The 21534-nt window shown below is 44.9% G+C and overlaps 1 protein-coding gene across 3 annotated transcripts in view; it reads left to right on the top strand.

Annotated features, from left to right (window-relative positions):
* The window catches only part of LOC131225755 (ras-related protein RABC2a-like), a 73709-nt gene extending 52434 nt beyond the window's left edge, over window positions 1–21275 (top strand). For all 3 annotated transcript variants that reach the window (XR_009161510.1, XM_058221346.1, XM_058221345.1), the window contains one exon: window positions 20905–21275. Coding sequence is in view for 2 of the 3 variants with exons in the window: in XM_058221346.1 (XP_058077329.1) it covers window positions 20905–21015 (111 nt within the window). In the remaining variant the exon portion in view is untranslated. The remainder of the gene's footprint in view (window positions 1–20904) is intronic.
* Window positions 21276–21534: the final 259 nt, after the last annotated feature.

The raw sequence follows: 21534 nt of genomic DNA, 5'->3' as shown, positions 1-21534 counted from the left end.
TTTATCATCATCATCATAATCATCATCATTATAGCCTTGTCTGAGCTATTTGGCGTCAGTTCTATGAGTTCTGATTCATTAATCATTCCTCTCTTGCGCCCCATTCTCAGTAAGTGAGCATGCCTTCACATCCCTTCTCACACCTATAATCGAAGTCCTCTTGGGTCTTCCTCTCATCATCCAGTGTTTTAAATAGCGGTAGCGTGATGCGTAGCGCTCAGCCCTCTATAGCATGAAGCGTAAATACGTAGCGTGTAGCGTAAGCTACACGATACTTCTATTTTTTAATTTAAAAATAGGACAAATATAATAAATAGTGAAAAAAAAAGGAAAAAATATATATAAAAATGCCTAAAAGATGATTCATTTTATTAATTATAAGCATGTTCAAAAAAGTTATTAGTTATCATTTATCAAAAGCCAATCCACATATATAAGCCAAATCAACTTTCTAAGCAAACCACTTTAATTAATAATGTTTAATTGAAACCACAAGTCACAATTATGAAAAGAAATAAAAATCCCATAGGTTAAAAGTATCAAGCATAATACAAGTGTCACATTCCTCAATATTAGAAATAAAGAAAACGTGAAAAAAATAATAAAAAATAAAATAGTAAAAAAATACATTATAGCTTACGCTATGGATGCTACGCGCTACGTAGCTGTAGCGTAGGCTACGACCCCTGTAGCGTACGCTACAGGGGATTTACGCTATTTGGGATGCTACATAGCGCTACAGCCATGCTACGCTATGTAGCGTACGCTACGGGCGCTATTTGAAACACTGTCATCATCTTTGGGGGCCCTTAACTGTAAACAACATTCCCCTGCTTACTTGAGCAATCTCCGTTCTTTGTTGCTCATGAATGAACCATCTCAATCTGCTCTCTATTGTTTTCTCTTCTTATGGGGGCGAGACTTGGGCTGCTTCGGATGACTTTAATTCTTAATTTTATCCTTCCTAAACTTCCATCATTTCCATCTCAACATCCTTCTCTCGGCAATACTCCAATCTTTGCTCATGCTGCTGACTGCCAAACACTGCGTGAGACGGGCGCGCGCGCGCACACACACACACACCTTTCCCTATCCTTTCTTTCCTTTTCGTGTCATTTTTTTCCCTAGAAAGGGTCCTCTGATCCAAGGGTAGAGGGAGGGGTCACAATTCAGCAGATTGAGAAAGTTCGAATTGGTGTAACTTGAAACCTGTTAGTCTGAAAGAGCTATGGAGAGCAGCAAAAGTCCACTGCCTAATTAAAACTAAAGAGTAAAAGCTTCTTGTGCTTTAGGGCCCCATGGAAGCAACAAAGAATGTGTAAACTATTCACAGTAGTAGAAACTTCATGGGTTAAGATATTTCAGCCGCCCAAATATGAATTGGCCAATCCATGGGTATATCATGAAGTTACAAAGGTTGTACCTGTGGACCAACCCCCAAAGAGAAATAAGCACAAGGAAAGAACAAATGTACAAACCAACCTACAAAAAAGGAAAAAAAAAAAAAACCATACCTCTCGGATATTGGAAGTGTTGTTGCCAAGATCTGTCTATTTCAAATGTCCTTGTAATTTCTCCATTTGAAACTATACTTGAATCAAAGGCATGGGGGATTTCAGACCCCTCCCTCCACATCCATTTTCCTCTAAAAATCCTCTAATTCAAGGGTACACAAAAACACTCTTCTGTGCTGAGCGGCCAACATGCCACAGATTTGAATTTTAAGGATTGGAGGGAAGTTAAGGGTATTCAAGGTATTTCTCATAGGCAGTTAATGGTTAGTGTTGAGGACAAAATCTGGACCACCCTCCACTCAATGCAGTGAACCTCCGACGGTCCCTGGACTTGCACAAAGGGGTGAGCAAAGGAGACCCTGGCTAAGCCGGGGGACCCTCCGATGCTTAAGTCAAGTGACGGATTCCGGGTCTAAGTTGAATGTAGAAAGAGGGTGTAAGATGTTGTGTACCTGTAGCAATGGAGTCTCATTATATTTATACCTGTGTGTTGGGTGATCCGCGTCTGTTAATCTCGGCATGATTTACTCAATTAGTTGGATACTGTGATCGTGGAGATTTCGACCGTAATCCAGGGATTATGTAGCGTATCATGTCTTAGAGGAGCGTATCTGCGGGCAGGATATCCGGTCATGTCTGCGTAAGGCAGTTTCTTAGTTAGGCGTTCGGAACGTACACGTATAGCCTCGACCTCGGATCTAAGTCGGGAACTAAGGTACTTCCAACCCCAAGCCTCGGACCTTAACTAGTGAATAGATGCGACCCCTTTGTCGAGTTACCAAACGAGACGGCTAGAGGCCGAGGCAGGCTTCGGCTTGGACCGAGGGTGGACCTGGCCCCCTTGTTCACCAATCATATACCTCCGAGGTCTCTTCTTCAAACTTCGAGGTAGGTAGTGGACTTGATTCATTGAGTTGGATTTCCCCATAACAGAAGCCCCCTACTCTTTTAGTCTGAGCTCGGACTGAGAGAGTAAATATTTGGGGAGGCGAGACGACACCCGCATCTCTGCTGTCAATTGAGACGATCGGGGCGTAATTAATGCGATTCGCCCCTCTGATCTTGCTTGTGGCGCAATGGCTATGTCTCTTTAGTTCCCCTCCTCTCAGTAGAAGATGCGTGGCGGCGGTTATGCTTTGCAGGCGATGAAGCGAGGGGAATAGCGCCACGTGTGCTAGGGGATCAAAAGGACGCCTGCGGCATTGAATGACATTAAATGCCAGGAAGATTCTGACCTTGAAGCGTAGACTCGAACGTATCGCTTTCTTTCACGTGTCTCATGGTGTTGATGCTGAGTCGTATCGGCCCTCGGTATAGCTATTAATAATGATGGCACCTAATGATGAGGTAGCTATATAAACCCCTCTTCCCTTCGTTCTCATACTTCTCACATTTCATCCTTCTGCATTTTTCCCTTCCGAATTTCTGCCGAAAATCGCCTTTTCGCCGGAAAAAGGATTCTTGACCGAGGGGGGGTTTCAGTCTAGCAGAAGATCTCGGAGCCAAAACAACCTCCACCAGGAGGCATCGGCTGCATTGTTGTGAGTCTTCCAACACTTAGCGCACTTTTCTTTTATGTCAAGCGATTCTGACGAGATGAGTTCGGTCCGGGGAGCTAGTTCGGAGGATGAATGAGAGACCTCCGCTTCGGGATCAGGAGAGTCTGAAGGCCCCTTCGAGGCACTACCCCTTCATAACCCAGCCTCGGCCCGAGGATCCGCGAGTCAGAGGGCCAAGAGTCGTGGCAAAGGAGCAAAGGGGGCTCTCCGCGACCCCGCAGGGCGATCGACAACAGGCCCCAGGGGAGGCAGAGCTAAGCCACTAGTCCCTGGGGGATCAGTTATGATTGAGTCTCAAATGGCTCAGATCCGCAAAGATTATCAGATCCTCAATTTGGTTCACATCCGAGCCCCAGCCCCCACGGACCAAGCAGGGTCTTCGGCTAAGGGAGAGATCGTCATCTTTATCTGTGCCCTCCAGTGCGGGCTTCAATTCCCCCTCCATCCTTTCCTGCGCGAGCTAACATCGCAACTGGGAATTGCACCGGGGCAGCTAGTCCCGAACTCTTAGAGGACTCTGGCCTCTACCTTCGTCCTCTGGCATCAGGCAGAGAACCAAAGACTGATGCCAGGGGAATTTTTGTTCTTGTACATGGCCAAATATGATAACACGGACAAAGTCTGGTGGTACTTCTCGGCTAGGCCCCCATGTATCCCAAACCTGATAACGTAGCTTCCTTCTTCCAATAAAGACTAGAAGGGGAAGTGGTTCTGGGCCTCGGGTGAATGGGAGGCCCCAGCCTCTGAACTGGATTAGCTACAGATGCAAGTCCCCACCAAGTTCGCCAATCCAGGTTGTCGGACTTTTTCTTTTGATTGTATTGCATATTCAATTCTTTCTTGTGCCCAATCTTATTACTTGTTTCTTCTTGTAGTTCAATCGAAGGGGGCTCTAGATCTCTCTGCCCTCCATAAGCGTCAGGTCGACCGGGTCCGAGTGATCCCTACGAATCAACGTACCTGGTTCGAGCTCATTAACCTCGAGAGTCTGGTGTCGTCTGGCTTCTGTGGAGTTCCGCCCACTCTCTTCGCCCTAGGTAAGCGGGGTTAGATATACCGGAGATTAGTTGGCTGGTCACACTAGACTGATTTTTGTTCCTCCTTTTTTTTTTTGCAGGGATGGAGGTCGGTGGTTCGAGAAGAAGGCCCCCGCGTCCTCCGATGGATGTTGTCCTCTCCTCCGAATCAAGGACGCAGGCGGAGTCGAAGAAGAGGAAGGCTCCCGAGGCCGAAGCTAAGGTAGCTCCAGCTGTAGGCCCGGCTGGGATCGTACCTATTATAGTTCCCTCGGAGACTGCCCTTGCCATCGCTTCGACCCTCGTTTCTGTATTTTAATCCGTAGTTGACTTTTGGATGGTAATTGTTAATTGTTGGTTGCCGAACCGATTCATTGGCAGGTTGGTTCATTTCGAGGCATTGCCGAGCCAACTTCTTGACGAGTCAGCTCATTTTAATGCCGTTTCGTAGAACTTTGAACTTTGTGGTATCGCAACTGTTAAGTTCGTACCCCTTTAGGGAATCGGCTCATCCCACGATTGGCGAGCGATTTTTAATATATCTGTCAGTCGGGCGACGAAACGACTCCTCTGCCGGGGAGTTGGGTCGTCTATTGGCTTTTTCCTCTGATTATGAGGGGATGCCTTGTAGAACTTTCATGGGATAACGTTTTAACCCATTCTTTAAGGGATCAGTTCGTTAAGTCCACCCCTGCTTATGAGAGGCGACTTTTTCCTAGTAGATAATCCGTTTGTGTAGGTAGGAAGAGATGTGAATTTTATTGAGAGCCTTAAAAGCTAGTCGCTCGGAGGTGTACATTTATTGGGGGCCCTCAACGGCCCTTACATCAAGGGTAGTAGACTTTCAAGTGTTCGGCGTTCCAGGGGTGGGAGAGCTGACGACCCTCGAGATCTTCTAAATGGTAAGAGCCAGGTTTGGTTGATCAGACCACACGATATGGCCCTTCCCAATTAGGTCCGAGTGCTCCAGCCCCTAGTTTTGCGGTGTTTTGGAAGACTTGACGAAGGAGTAAGTCCCCTGGACGGAATCGCCTAGTCTTGACTTTAGAATTGTAGAATCGCACCACCTGTTGATGTCGAGCAACGACCCGGAGTCTGGAGATTTCTCTGGCTTCTTCAAGTAGATCCAAGTTGACTACCATTTGCTCGACGTTTTGGTTTTCTTGATAATTTCTTACCCAAGCTGTTGGGAGGCTAATTTCGACTGGCACCATTGCCTCCGAGCCGTACGATAGCGAAAATCGGGTCTCCCCAGTGAATGACTGAGCCGTAGTCCTGTAAGCCCAGAGGACGAATGGGAGCTCCTTGGCCCAGTTACCCTTTGCCTTTTCTAATTTTGTTTTGAGATGATGCTTGATGACTGCTTCCACCTGTCCATTGGATTGCGGGTGCCGAGGCGAAGAATATGCGTTTGTGATGCCGAGCCCTTAACACATTCCTCGGAACTTGTCGTTATCAAACTGCCTGCCATTATCAGACACGATAGTGCGTGGAATCCCGAATCGACAGATGATGTTTCTCTAGACAAAATCGATCACTTTTTGCTCTGTGATCTTTGCAACGAGTTCGGCCTTGGCCCACTTAGTGAAGTAGTCGACTGCAACAATGGCGAATTTGACTTGCCCTTTCCCTGTGGGCAGAGGTCTGATGATGTCAATCCCTCACTGAGCGAACGGCCACGGACCGCTCATGGGAGTCATTTTCTCTGCAGGTTGCCTCGGCATAGCTGCATATCGTTGGCATTTGTCGCACCTTTGAACATAGTTCTTCGAGTCCTCCCTGAGAGTCGGCCAAAAATATCCTTGTTGGAGTATCTTTAGGGCCAGGGCTCGGCTGCCAAAGTGGTTTCTGCAAATTCCTTCGTAAATCTCCGGAATTACATAATTTGCCTCGTCAGGTCAGAGACACCTGAGATAAGGCTGGGAATGCCCTTTCTTATATAGGATCCCGTCCAGGACAACGTACCGTGCTGCTCTGACTCTCAGACGCCTAGCTTCCAGCCTATCCAAGGAGACCTCTCCAGATGTGAGGTAGCTATAAATCAGGTCCATCCAGCTCGGAGTATCATCTACTGGATTAACTGTTTTCTTCTCCGTCTAGTCGATGCTTGGATGCTCTATGAATTCCACGGGAATGATTCGCGGGATCTTCCCTTCCGTAGCTGATGCTAGCTTTGCTAGGGTGTCGGCCCATGAATTTCCTGCTCTGGGGATCTAATGGATAGTGTAGCTTCAAAATCTTTCTATCAATTTCCTTGCCTCATCTAGGTAAGCAATCATCCTAGTCTCCTTGGCCTCGTACTCAGTGGAGATATGATTCACTACTAATTGAGAGTCACATTGGACCTAGAGAGACTGGACCCCTAGACTAGCTGCTAGCTTGAGTCCGGCCAGCATATCCTCGTACTCCGCCTCATTGTTAGAGGCTTTGAAACCAAGTCTGATCGCTACTAGATGGATGTGGAATCAGGCGAGACCAGGATAATTCCTGCTCCAGCACGCTTGGCATTGGACGACCCGTCTACATAGAGAACCCATCCTGGTTCTGATACCACTTTCTGATCATGTGAAGGAGTTATCTCGACTTCGGGGCTGATCCCTCCATTTAGGGTGGTGAATTTCGCGATGAAATCAGCCACGGCTTGGCCCTTAATTGTTGTCCTTGGTTGGAACTGGATGTCGAACTCCCCGAGTTCGATGACCCACTTGGTTAGCCGACCTGACACTTCGAGCCTCTGGAGGACTTGTTTAAGGGGAGAATCGGTCAACACGATGATGGAATGAGCTTGAAAGTACGGGCGTAATCTTCGAGCCAAGACGACGAGACAGAGTGCTATCTTCTCCAGAGCCGGATATCTCGTCTCGGTGGGTACCATGGCCTTGCTCACATAGTACACAGGATGCTGCTTGCCCCCTACTTCTCTAATCAGGGCCGAGCTGATGGCTGAGGCTGAAACCACCGGGTACAAGAATAGGGGCTCGCCTTCTTCGGGTTTAGACAATAGGGGCGGTGAGCCTAAATATCGCTTCAGCTGCTGAAAAGCCTACTCGCATTCTGGTGTCCACTCTACCTTCTTATGACCCTTCAATTGTTGAAAGATGGGGAGGCATTTATCAGTGGCTCTGGATATGAACCGTCCGAGCGATGCTACTCGTCTAGTGAGGCATTGTATCTCCTTGACAGTCCGAGGTGAACCCATATTGATGAGTGCTTTGATCTCGTCGGGGTTCGCTTCGATGCCCCTTTGGCTGACTTGAAACCCGAGAAATTTGCTAGAGCCAACTTCGAAGGCACACTTCGCAGGTTCAGCTTCATCTAGTATTCTCGAAAGACGGCGAAGGTTTCTCCGAGATCTGTCAAGTGATCTGACACCTTGATGTTCTTCACAAGCATGTTGTCGACATACACTTCCATCGTATGCCCGATCTGTTTGGCGAACATTTGATTTACCAGCCTTTGATACGTTGCCCCAGCGTTCTTTAGGCCAAACGGCATGACTTGGTAACAGTAGAGTCCCCTGTTGGTGACGAAGGTAGTCTTTTGCTTGTCTGGGGGATGTATCGCAACCTTGTTATACCCAGAGTAAGCGTCCAGGAAAGAGAGCAGTTCGTGCCCCGCTGTGCTGTCTACCAGCTGATCAATCCGAGGCAACGAGAAGCTATCCTTCGGACACGCCTCGTTCAGATCCGAGTAATCTACACAGACCTACCATTTCCCGTTGGCTTTCTTGACAAGGACCACGTTTGCGATCCAATCAGGATAATGTACCTCCTCTATGAAGCCAGCGTCAGGCAGGATGGAGACTTCGTCGACTATGGCTTCATACTGCTCGGCATCGAACGGTCTCCTCTTCCGTTTCATGGGTTTGTAATCTGAGGCCACATTTAGCATGTGGACCATGACATCTGGGGAGATCCCGGGCATGTCCCCATGCGACCATGCAAAGACATCCCTATGTCGCCATAGGAAAGTTAGCATTTCAGACCGTTGTTCAGAACTTAATGTCGTTCCAAGCTGAATGGTCTTGCTCGGATATGCTTAATCGAGCGGTACTTTCTCCAGGTCTTCCACAGATGAGTCCTCTGTAGGTCCTCTGGGATCTAAGACGTTGACAGTGAGTGCTTGCTTCACAGACTCTTTCTTTATTGCTATAGCGTAACATCTTCGAGCTTCGCACTGATCGCCTCAGAGGTAACCTGTTCCACCCTCGGCGGGAAACTTTATCATCAGATGATAGGTGGAGACGACTGTCCTCATTGCATTGAGAGAAAGTCTGCCCAGAATGACGTTTTGCACTGATAGCACATTGAAAACGAGTAAGTCCACCATGAGGGTGGCTTGATGTTGTCCTTCTCCTACGGTCACGGGGAGGGAGATGGCCTCTTCGAAGATCACCCTTTCTTCAGCAAAGCTGTGCAGGGGGGTCTTCACAGGTTTGAGGCGTGACCTTGGAATCCCCATTCTTTCAAAGGCTCTGGAGTAGATCACATCGGTTGAGCTTCCGGTATCGACCAGGATGCGGTACACCTTGTGGTTGGCCATGGTCATAGTAACTACTAGGGCGTCGTCGTACGAATGCGCATCGTCTTTCGTGAAGGTCAAACTGCACGGGTTGACCCGGAGTTCCTTGCAAGGATACTCGGTCATGTGGATGTAATGTTCCGGATCAAACTTCCGAGAGTGGGCCTTTCGAGCCTGGTTTGAGTCTCCTCCATCGGACGAGCCACCGAAGATGGTGCGGATTCCGGCTGGCTCTTCTAGGGTATTGTTTGGCTGATCTCGCTCTTCTTCCCGAGCTGTTCTTTCTTCCTTGGTATATCGGTGCAGATGGCCCTTGCAAATGTCTCAATCTCATCCTTGAGGTCCACAGAGTCGGCTGTGTTATGGCCGTGATCTCGGTGGAAACATCAATACTTGCATTTGTCTCGATGATCCGGGTCGGCCTGCATATAAACAGGCCAATTCAGAAGCTTCTACCTTCGGATGTCCAGTAGAATCTGCTCGGTGGATGTGTTGAGGGGGGTGTAGGAACGGAATTTACCCTTTGGTTTTATGCTCGGACGACGATCGCGAGGAGCATGGTCATCTTGCCCTTTGCTGGGTGTCTGAGGTTCTTCGTTCCTTGGCCTCTTCCCTTTGCTAGTCGGCTCTGCTACTTGGATATTTTTGTGGGCATTGGAGAATTCCTCGGCGTTAGCGTACTTTTCAGCCCTGGTGATGAGCTCGGCTAACGTCTTTGGTGGATTCTTTCCAATGGAGAAGGCGAACTTCCCCTCTTTCAGACCCCTGAACACTGCAGAGAGCGCCATCTTGTCGTCGTAGTCTTCCACTTGCAACGCTTCCTCATTGAAACGAGCGATGTAGTCCTTCAATGACTCCTTGGGCTCTTGCTTGATGGTGAACAAATGGGTATTTGGTTTCCGACTCTTCTTGCCACTTATGAATTGGGTAAGGAATGATCGGCTAAGCTCCGCAAAGGAACCAACAGAGTTGGGTTTGAGCTAGCGGTACCAACTCCGAGCGGATCCTGTGAGTGTGATTGAAAACCCTCTGCACATTATCACATCCGTTGCTGTCTGGATCTGCATCCATGACCTCCACATGCTCGGACGGGTCACCAGACCCAGAGTGTTGGATGACGGGAGGTATCCGAAACCTCTGGGGCATCGCCTCGCTTATGATCGCAGAGGTGAAGGGAGGCTCGGTCTCTTCCATCATCACTTGAACAACAGCGGGAACTGACAACGGCTGCTGATTCTTTTCTAGCGTTAGGATCTTGTTGTTGAGCTCCGCTAACCGTGTCTCCCACGGATCTTTGTTTTCAGCCACTATCTCTTGGGCGTCTTCCATTTCGAGGGTTCTCCTTCCCCTCCTCCTTTCCAACTCGTGGCGGAGATCGGTTGGTGCCAGAGCCGAGGTGACCGAGGCATTCGTTGGAACCTGAGTTGCTGTATTCCGGGCTGGAGCTCAGATTTGAGTCGGGGGGGGACTGATACCCCTCGGGTCTCATACTCCTCGGCACGGAATGGGCTTCCACTACTGGACCAACCACTTCCTGAGCAGGGTTTTCCGGAATAGGACGTGGTTACGGCTCCTATTGCCGCTTCATTTGGTTAATTTCGTTGCGTAGGGCTTGTATCTCACTCTGCATAGCTCGATAGTTGCTAGCCCGATTGCGAGAACGCTGAGAAGGCCCCGGAGCCGATTTGACGTGAAGTAGTGAAGAGGAACGAGTCTGATCATTTTGTTCCGGTTCCACAGCTACCACTTTCTTCTTTTCTCTTGCCATTATGCTTAAGAATAGGAACCTGACTTCTCATATCAGCTTCCCACAGATAGCGCCAAAAAATGTTGAGGACAATTTGAACTACCCTCCACTCAATGCGGTGAACCTCCGACAGTCCCTAGACTTGCACAAAGGGGTGAGCAAAGGAGACCCTGGCTAAGCCGGGAGACCCTCCGATGCCTAAGTCAAGTTATAGATTCCGGGTCTAAGTTGAATGTAGAAAAAGGGTGTAAGATGTTGTGTACCTGTAGCAATGGAGTCTCATTATATTTATACCTGCATGTTGGGTGATCTGCGTCCGTTAATCTCGGCACGATTTACTCAATCAATTGGATACTGTGATCATGGAGATTTCGACCGTAATCTAGGGATTATGTAGCGTATCATGTCTTAGAGGAGCGTATCTGTGGGCGGGATATCCGGTCATGTCTGTGTAAGGCAGTTTCTTAGTTAGGCGTCCGGAACGTACACGTATAGCCTTGGCCTCGGATCTAAGTCGGGAACTAAGGTACTTCCGACCCCAAGCCTCGGACCTTGACTAGTGAATAGATGCGACCCTTTTGTCGAGTTACCAAACAAGACGGCTAGAGGCCGAGGCAGGCTTCGGCTTGGACCGAGGGTGGACCTGGCCCCCTTGTTCACCAATCATATACCTCTGAGGTCTCTTCTTCAGACTTCGAGGTAGGTAGTGGACTTGATTCGTTGAGTTGGATTTCCCCATAACAGTTAGTTAAGGTAGGTAATGGACAGTTAACATTAGAAGTTAGAATAATCAATTACAATATTAGTTAAGCATAATCAAGATTAGTTAGGAATTTTTGTTGGAATTTGTAAGAAGTCTGTTAGGTAGCTGTAGGAATTAGTGTAAATATTCTATTTTGGGTAATTATAGTAGGACCTTTTCGATTGAATTTGAATTAGATTTCATTTCTTGGAGCAAGATGCTAGAGAACCCTTCTTGAATCCTTTTTTTTTTTTTTGGGGGGGGGGGGCAAGGGTTTCGATGAAAACTCCGCCATAGCTGCTTGATCTTTGCATGAATATTTGATGGAGAAGTGATGTTGCTGGTGTTGGACATCAACAAACTATGCATTGAGCTGAAGTTGTGTAGGAGGTGTTGTAGCCTCGCTTTTGGAGGTTGAAGCACTTGTCCACCGATTTGAGGCAATTCGAGAGTCCTTGAATGAATTACTCTTCCCTTGCTTATTGTGTGATCAAGGACCAAGTTTCTTGATTCATCGATCTTGTCGTTAGTTGGTAACGGAGCAAGGGTTTCGATGAAAACTCCGTCGTAGCTGCTCAATTTGTGTGAATCTTTGGGGGAGAAGCTACATTGCTACGGGCGTTGGATGTCGACAAACTGTGCACTGAGCTCATGTTGTGCAAGAGAAGGTATTGTAGCATCACCTTCGGTGGTTGAAGCACTTGCCGGCTGACTTGAGGCAATTCGAGGAGGCCATGATGCCATCCAAAATGAAAAACTGATGATGGATCTGATGGATGAGGAGATTGAAAGACCAAGAAGGCAGATGGAGGATGTAGCTCAGTGCCATGTGCAAAACTGCCCAATGGGTCACATTGTCGATGAGGCAGATCTCCCGTTGTAAGGTGCCTTTGCATGAGTTCTATGAGTGTGAAGATTGCTTAAGAGGGTTATGGTTGGATGGGAGATGCAACAATCTTGGAATCAAGATCAAGATCCTTGAATTCCATGGCGGGTCACATGTGAAAGATGTCTATTGGATTGATATTGTTGACATGATCTTTGATTCCATGATATCCCAAGAAATAAGCAAGTGAAACTAGTTGCAATTTTCTTAAAGGGGCAAGCCTTACCATGGTGGGAGCAAATGCACCAATCTGCACCTAGCATGGTCAAGTGCCTATCTCCCATAAGAGGTTTTACCGTTCAATTATGACTGAATGATGTATCAATGCTTCCAAGACTTGTGGCAACTGGCAAAGTGATCGAAGTATAGTGGCATACATTGACTTAACCACCTTGTGGCTTGAATGGATATCTACGAGATCCACGAGCAACTCGTGGCCCGTTACATTGGTAGCTTCCGATCAGCAATTGGAGATTAGATGATGATGCAACCATTGTGAACGGTGTCCGAAGCCTTCCATTGAGTCTTGATGTGGAAGGCAAGACCACCTGCTATGGAGTAAGAAACCCACATGGAGAAGGGTCCTTTTGGGCCTTAGTGGCGACATCAGCCCCGTGGTTGAGTGTGCGTCAAGATTCCTCCACACAACCCTGAAACACATCCCACACTATCATGGAATGTGGTTGAGCACCATTAGCCGTCTAAAAGAATTTCTAGACATGATTTCTCAAGTGTTTGATGTGGTAAGCAGTGTTTTAAATAGCGGTAGCGTGTTGTGTAGCGTTCAACCCTCCGTAGCGTGTAGCGAAATAGCGTAGCGTGTAGCGTAAGCTACACAATACTTCTATTTTTTAATTTAAAAAAATATATATATATATATATATATATATATATATATATATATATATATATATATATATATATATATATATATATATATATATATATGATAAATATTAAATAGTAAGAAGTTGATGGATAGGGTCTTATTATTTTTAAGTTAATACATGTCTCGTGTACAATTTTTTAAGGGCCCGAATTAGGCGGGACTCAGATTGTGAAGTGTAGCACACAAGTGTCAAAGTTTTTTGGGCCCCACCGTGATAAATGTGTTATATCCACACTGTCCATCCATTTTGCCAAATAATTTTAGGGCATGAGCCCAAAAATGAGGCAAATCCAAAGCTCAGGTGGACCGCACCATAAGAAACAACAATAATTAAACGTCCACCATTAAAAATTTATTGGGGGCTACAAAAGTTTTAGATCAAGCTGACATGTGTGTTTTCCCTTCATCCATGTCAGTGTGACCCAATTAACAGGTTAGATGGAAAATAAACATTACAGCGGACCGTGTAACAAAATAGTGCAAGTGCACTGTTCAACGTGCACCGCAGAACACAAAATAATAATAATAATAAGTGTGTGGCTGTGAAACAGCCACGCAGTCTATACCAGAAATGAAAAAGAAGAGAGGGGGAAACCGAAAGAAAAGAGGGAAAGAAGAGAGAGAGAGAGAGAGAGAGAGAGAGAGAGAGAGAGAGAGAGAAGAAGAAGAAGAAGAAGAAGAAGAAGAAGAATCCGCAGCTGCGGCCGCAACCGCAGCAGTTCGAGAAGAAGAAGAAGAGGAAGAAGAAGGAGGAGGAGAAGGAAGAGGAAAAGAAGAAAAAAGAAAAAAAGAAAAAGGAAGGAGCGTACCTATTTTTGTCTCAAGATAAGATTGAATCAGTGAAAACTGCAAATGTTGGTTTGCTTCTGGAAGCAGTTTTTCAAACTCAAGATTGAAAAGTGAGGAGCAATGTCAACAGCGTCGGTTTGCACCTGACAGCAGATTTTCGACCTCAACATTGAAGGGTGGGGAGAGGAGCAGTGTCGGCAGCGTTGGATTGGCCCTGTGAGAGGATTTTTGGTCTCCAAATGGAAGGGTGGGGACAGCAGCTGCGTCAACTGCTTCAGTTTGGGGGTGGAAGCCCTTTCGAATTAGGTTTTTTCTTTTTTAACTTAAGTTTGGCTTGTGGTGTGAGTTCACCACTATTTCCTGCACTGAAAAAATTTTAAAAAAAATACCAAACAGGTAGCGCACGCTACCTGCGTACACTACGTATCCGTAGCGTACACTACGACCGCTACAGGGGAAAAACGCTATTTGTAACGCTACGTAGCGAAATCGCTACGCTACGCTACGTAGAGTACGCTACGAGCGCTACTGAAAAACTGGTGGTAAGTAGGGGCATCGGCCGAGCATTTACTACTCTTAAGTCCTCCACTCATGACAAGAGCAAGCAACTATTAGTACAATGGAGTTGGGTAACAATCAGGAGATCAGTGGTGACCTAATCTACGATTATTATAATGATGATGCCGATAATGTGATCATGTACGGTGATGACTGTGACACATTGATACTTACTTCGGAAAGCTTTCCGATGTTGAAGACTGCCATGAGATACTTGATTGATGCAGGACAATTAACCACTTGCTCTAAAAGCTTGAACTGTTAGAGCATGGCGAATTAATCCCTTTATCTCATAGCCCAGGCCCCACATCTCATGGGTTAGGACCTCGGACGAACCCCCCTCGTGAGACCCAAATCACATAGGCCGCCCACCCCGAGTGTGTCCTTGCATCCCACGGGCTACCCCACTCGAGCCCGGTGTGAAATGCGCATTAATCACCCCCGGTGAGGAGTCTCGAACACGAGACCTCCCTCTTGGGCCCCAAATCACATGGTTCACTCACCCCGAGTGTGTCCCCGCATCCCACGAGCTACCCCACTCAAGCCCGGTGTGAAAATGCTCCTGCATTAATCACCCCAGTGAGGAATCTCGAAGACGAGCTCCTGCTCTGATACCAATTTGATGCAGGATAATTAACCACTTGCTCTAAAAGCTCGAACTGTTAGAGTATGGCGAATTAATCCCTTTATCTCATAGCCCAGGCCCCACATCGCATGGGTTAGGACCTCGTTGAACCCCTTTCGTGGGCCCCAAATCACATGGGCCGCCCACCCCGAGCATGTCCCTGCATCCCACGGGCTACCCCACTCTAGCCCAGTGTGAAATGTGCATTAATCACCCTTGGTGAGGAGTCTCGAACTCGAGATCTCATTAGTGGGCCCCAAATCACATGAGTCACCCACCCGAGTGTGTTCCCGCATTTCACAAGCTACTCCACTCAAGCCCAGTGTGGAAATGCCCCTGCATTAATAGCCCGGTGTGAAATACGCATTAATCACCCCTGGTGAGGAGTCTCAAACAAGAGATCTCCCCCATGGGCCCCAAATCACATGGGTCACCCACCCCGAGTGTGTCCCTGGATCCCACGGGCTACTCCACTCGAGCCCAGTGTGAAAATGCTCCTGCATTAATCACCCCCGGTGAGGAGTCTTGAACACGAGACCTTTCGCTCTGATACTAATTTGATGCAAGACAATTAACCACTTACTCTAAAAGCTCGAACTGTCAAGCATGGCGAATTAATCCTTTTATCTCATAGCCCAGGCCCCACATATCATGGGTTAGGACCTCGGCCGAACCCCCCTCGTGGGCCCCAAATCACATAGGCCACCCACCCCAAGTGTGTCCCTGCATCCCACGGCTATCCCACTCGAGCCCAATGTGAAATGCGCATTAACTACCTCCGGTGAGGAGTCTCGAACACGAGACCTCCCCTGTGGGCCCCAAATCACATGGGTCACCCACTCCGAGTGTGTCCCCGCATCCCACGGGCTACCCCACTCGAGTCTGGTGTGAAAATGCCCCTGCATTGTTGATCCTTTATGAGGAGATGATCAAGTTACCGCGAATTGTCATGCCAAACATTCCCATGGAATCCAAGTGTGATAGTGGGAGATTGGTGGAAGGTTTCAACGACAGTATTGCAAGCTCCATGCAAGCCATTATGTTTCGACAAAGGATCGCATCCCTATCACAGCTGATGGATGTTGATCATCAACTAGCATGGTCCAAACACAAGAAACCTTGAATGAAAGGGGGATAAACCATCAAAAGCACCTCAGTTGTCATTGGACTACATCTGTACCAGTAACTGTTGTTAAACCTTGGCCTCTTTCCCCTTCCCATTAAAAAGGAGTATGACATATTGGTGTGTTGTGATGGTGTAGCCATGGGAACGTGCTGTGTTTTGTTTGTTGGTCCTGTATATTTTGATTGTCGAATTTTGCATGACAATAGGAAAGTGTTCATTATGGGGTGGGAGTTCCATTGGTGCTAATGAATGAAAAAGCATCAATCAACAATATGCAAGAGAAGGGTAAGTGTCATCTCTCAATGAAAAATCATTTCAATGTGATTCATGGTTTTGTAACAATATTTAATACGAGGCACTAATGGTGAGTGATTTCGGTCCCTTGGACTCCAGATGTTGTGAATCGTTAGAGGCTCGGAACCCTCCTTTCTTCATCAACAATTGTAGTATTGATTAGATTCATATCCTAGTTAGAAGCAATGTTTATCGTGTCAGTATCACGTTACGTATTGCACCCTTGGGATACAGATATGTATCAGTTATCGCATGGGATATATCATTTGTATCAGGTGATGTATCACACTTTTTGGGAAACATGGGAAAACATTGGGAAATTGTTTGAATTTTTCAATGAAACTTTAGGGATTGTTAAAAAGAACCTTAATACACACTTTTAAATCATAACATCACATAAAAATGTGCATAATAGGTTTCCTTTGTATAATGTCCTAAGTTATGCCCTGTTTGATTGAACTAATGCAACTAAGTTCAAAGTGAATTCATAATAATTATAAATGTAAGAAGACGTGAATCAATAGATGAAGCATCATACATGTTTGATTTTGTGTTTGGAGTGTAACATTGCAACCAATTTGGGAGAATTTTAAATTTTCTCAAATTTCTTCCAAATCGGACGTACCCTCAAATTTCCAAATTAGAGTGTATGTGATGATTAGAGTTGTACATGAGTCGAGCCGAGTCAAGCTTGGCTCGGCTTGGCCAGTAGCTAACCCCAGCTCAAACTCGGCTTGGCTCGATCCTTGAGCTTGATTGGCTAGCTCGGCTCAATTCGGTCAATAGCTCGGGCCAGTTCAAGCCTATCTTCAGTTTTTCACAGAATGCAAAACTGTAACAACATTATACATTTATTTCATCAAACACTCGGCGGGCAACATCAAAATCATGATTTGAGGGCAGTTTTATAATGTGATTTAAAAAAAAATAAAATAAAATTTTGTAGTGATTTGTTTCATATCCATTCCTTCCTTGCCACTAGCTGAACCCGTGGAGAATGTATGCACCCGAAACAACACTTCATTGAGTCATTTCATCAAACACTTGGCGAGCAACATCAATATCAAAATAACCGAGCCAATTCGATTCGAGTCTATTCTAGTTGAGGTTCGATCTAAGTTGAGTCGAGCTCGAACTCGACTCAAAATTGTTTCGAGCTAAAAAAATTAGCTCGACTCAGCTCGAACTCAGTTTCGAACCGAGTCGAATCGAGTTTTTCAAGTCGAGTCGAGCGAGTTAATCGAGCTAACTCGGTTCGTGTACAGCTCTAATGATGATGATTTCACCAAACACTCGTAAATACTGTGAAATTGGACTCAATTGATCGCTGCTAGAAGTGAATTTTAAAAAGAATATTTTAATTATTTTAATTTCTTTTCCAAAAAATCATAAACACTTCATGAGTCAGTAGATCAGCCCTCATACATGTTGATTTTGTATTTGGAGTGTAAGATTGCAATTTGCAACCAATCTTGGGAGAAATTGCGTAAATTTTGAATTTTCTCCAATTTCCTCAAATTAGACCACCTACCCTCAAATCTTGAAATTGAAAGTTCAAATTCTTGATTTTTCATGCAAAACATGAATTAAGAATTTCTAACCTTTTCACATTGATTTTGTACAATTTACACAAAAAAGGATTGAAATGTAAAAACACTTGCCAATGAAAACCGACCCCAAATTTAGAAAGGTCTTGAATCGGCTTTGAAATCTTGGTTTCTCTCTCAAAAGATTGCAAATGATGGACCAAAATCTGCTATAATTTGTTTGGAAGACAGAAAATCGAAGGAAAAAGTGGAAAAAAAAGAAAAAGAAAAAAAAAAAGAGAGTTAGAAAAGGTTTTTGGTAGAAGTCCTTATTGTTCCTGTTTGGTATCGACGATATCTGTCGATATTGACAGTTATCGTCTATACGAAGGATTTTTTCAAAGGAAAGATCGTCAATATCTCACGATACATTGCGATATTGGTGATACATTGCGATACATTGACGATACATTAGTCGGTACTCATGATTTGAGACATTCCATGCCAATTTCGTATTGCCCATGTGCGATACCGATAATATAGGCCAATGTTATCAATATTGTAATCATTGGTTAGAAGTTTGGTTGAGCATCAAGTCTCCATGGATAGTGTTGTTTATGTGGCAACACTAGAAGGTTTTTTATTGCAAGACTATACCTTTTCCCTCAAGCACAAGGTTGGAACATTAAATCGTGTGGTGGACACTTTAAGTTGTTGGGTGCATTGTTATCTATGATATAGATGGTTACCATGAACTCGGGAGCAATTGGTACAGTGGAATTGCTATGATTTACGATTGGAGTTCAAGGGGTGTTGAGATTGTTTGGGTACTTCTTATTGATCAAGGTTAAAGGGAGAGCCCTTTACGACTGGGAGAGGCAATATCTCACAATTCACGGCGATGTCCTGAGTACAGTCCATTAGACAAACATGTTTCTAATTGTTCAACAAGAGAATGTTGCGTTTGACCCTGGGGGATGGTAGAATCCTTTATTTGTGGTGGGGCCACATCTTGACACCCAAATACACCTAAGAATGACGGAGAGTGAGATAGAAATTGTTACCTTGATGGTGATTTCTCCCCCAACTAGAGGAGTTTGATGCAATATAGGTGGGCCATGAGCGGAATTTCAAGCACGTGAGGGAAGTTGAGGGTATCTTGGGTGATTCTCATAGGTAGTTAGTGGTTAGTGGAGATAGTTACAGTTAGTGTTAGAACCAAGGTCAATGGTGGTTGTAATAGTCACCACCGTTACTGTTACGGGTATTGGCCATAACAGCCGATACGTGGGTCTAACGATAGTTACAACCCCCGTAATGGTTGACATTTTTTGTTTGCCTGACAAATTCTGGAAAAATATTTAGAAAATCCAGAATAATGTAAATATTCCTATAATGTATTCATTTTTCGTTTTGAACATGTTTATGATAGCTAAACGGTCCATTCTTTGGTGAGAGTGATGTATCTGGTTGTCTGGTGAATCTATGGATATGGTTATGTGTCTCTAATATTTACACATCACAATCAACCATTAGAACTAGAAATCAGAATCAAAAGGCATAGATATCACTTTTGTTTTTTAATTTTTTGAAAAAATGGCCATTGGAGCTTCTACGGGGCAAATGATTGTTAATCCCCGTAATGGCCGTTACGGTTGATCCGGTCCCAAAACACTAATTGCCCTGTTTCACCCCTGTATTGCAGACCGGTCATGACCGTTACTTATATGTAATGGCCTTTACAGCCATATTGTAACGGATATGAAACTGCAACACCTGAGAACAACTAGTCACAAGATTACTTGAGCCTAATCAAGATTAGATGGGAGGTTTATTGGAGTTTGTTACAAGTTTGTTGGGTAGTAGGAATTAATATAAATACTCTGTTTTGGGTAATTGTAAAGGAATTTTGGATTGAAGTTTCTTGAAATTTCACCTTTCACAAAAATAATAATAAAAATAAATAAATAAATAAATAAATAAAATAAAATAATATTGAAATTTCATATCTTCTAGCAAGAGGCTAGAGGACCCTTCTTGTTGAATTTCGGTGGGTGTTTGGATTTCTAATTTGCAAGCCAAATACTTTGGATTTTCCACTAAAATTCCCGTTCTCCTTTCTTTCCCTACTTGTGTAATCAAGGACCTTGTTTTTTCGATCGTCAATCCTGTAACCCGTCACTTTCACTGTCCATTTTTTCATTAAAGAAAAAGGTACTTCAATCCAAGGGAACACACACACACACATGCGAGGAGGGAGGCAGGAGTGAGAGAGGGGGAGACATTTCACTGTCTTATCTGATAAGTACTCAAATCTAAAGGTACAGAGAGAGAGAGAGAGAGAGAGAGAGAGAGAGAGAGAGAGAGAGACATTTCACTGTCTTTTTTTTTGTCCCTAAAAATACTCCAATCCAAGGGTACGCACACCAAGGTATTTTGTAACGGAACGGTGGCCATAACGGCCACCACCATTACCTTTACGATATGGGTCATAGCGGCTGTTACGGCCCCCATAACGGCCGTTACTGTTTCTTTTCTTTTTTTTATTGAAAAAAAAAAAAACTCGTAAAACCTATATTTGCCCCGTAATGTTGAAAAAATAATAATATGAAAACCTATATTTGCCCCGTAACATACCATTACAAAGTTGTTATGGCATTTACAAGGGGCATAACGGGCAGTTAACTGCGGTTATAGGTTGTTTTTTTTTTCCATGATGTTTGTTACAGCCATTACTACCCGGTAACGTGTATTGGTTGCCACACTCATTTCACTCCAGGGGTACATGCACGTGCACACTCACTTTACTCCTAGGGCACGCACGTGAACACATACAGACACTCCTTTCACTGTCCATTTTTGCCTAAAAAAATTCTCCAATCCAAGGGTTAGGATTGTCCACACAGGGACACAAATATTTTCACTGTCCATTTTTTTGTTTCCTAAAAAAAATCCTCCAATCCAAGGGTTGGGATTGTCCTATCGGCTTGAACCAGCCTACCTTGTGATCAGTTCAGATCTCAGATGCATATGAAGAGCAAGTTGTTCAAGAGAGCTGACAATCATTCTTGATATTCATACAATTGAGTAGTAGTGATGGTGTTTTTTGCAGATTCTTGGTGTACCTAGTCTATTGGAAGAAGGATCAACAGTTGTGAAGAGGAATATTTTGAAACAGAAACAAGAATATACTGCAGCCCCAAATACTGGTTGTTGCTCGTGAAAACCTGGCCTCAGACACTAAAGAAAGTTCCCCAACAACCAACTCATTGCCCTTCTGAAGAGGCATCGGATAGCAAGATCCTTGAATGAGAATGCATCAGTTTAACAGCTGTTGATGTTAATAACAGTTTGTGATTTGTGATCAGTGTAAATTTCTTTTCCATTTGTTAAATCTTTGGCATTGATGTTGGAACTAGTTTGTGAGTTGGGTTATGTGGTAAATGCTTCCATTAACTAAACGGTATACGTGTTTTTCTTTTCTGTCCACAAGCTTGGGTGGATTTTTTTATTTTTATTTTTTAATACTACATTTGTGTTGCTCCTTTTTTATTGCTACATTTTAATGAAAACCGAACATTGCCAAGATCGATTGTTCTAATATTACATGCGTGAAAGGTAAGATGTCGCCTGCTTCAAGTGGACCCTAGCATACATGGTGATTTGGTTGCCCATCTGTTATAGGCCACCATGCAAGAATTAGATTGATTAGATGATCCAAATCACACAAACATAAGCCTTC

Source organism: Magnolia sinica, chromosome 14 (assembly GCF_029962835.1).
Source record: "Magnolia sinica isolate HGM2019 chromosome 14, MsV1, whole genome shotgun sequence".
Classification (NCBI taxonomy): Eukaryota; Viridiplantae; Streptophyta; class Magnoliopsida; order Magnoliales; family Magnoliaceae; genus Magnolia; species Magnolia sinica.
Note: the sequence above shows the minus strand (reverse complement) of the source record. Positions and strands in the feature narration are given on the sequence as shown.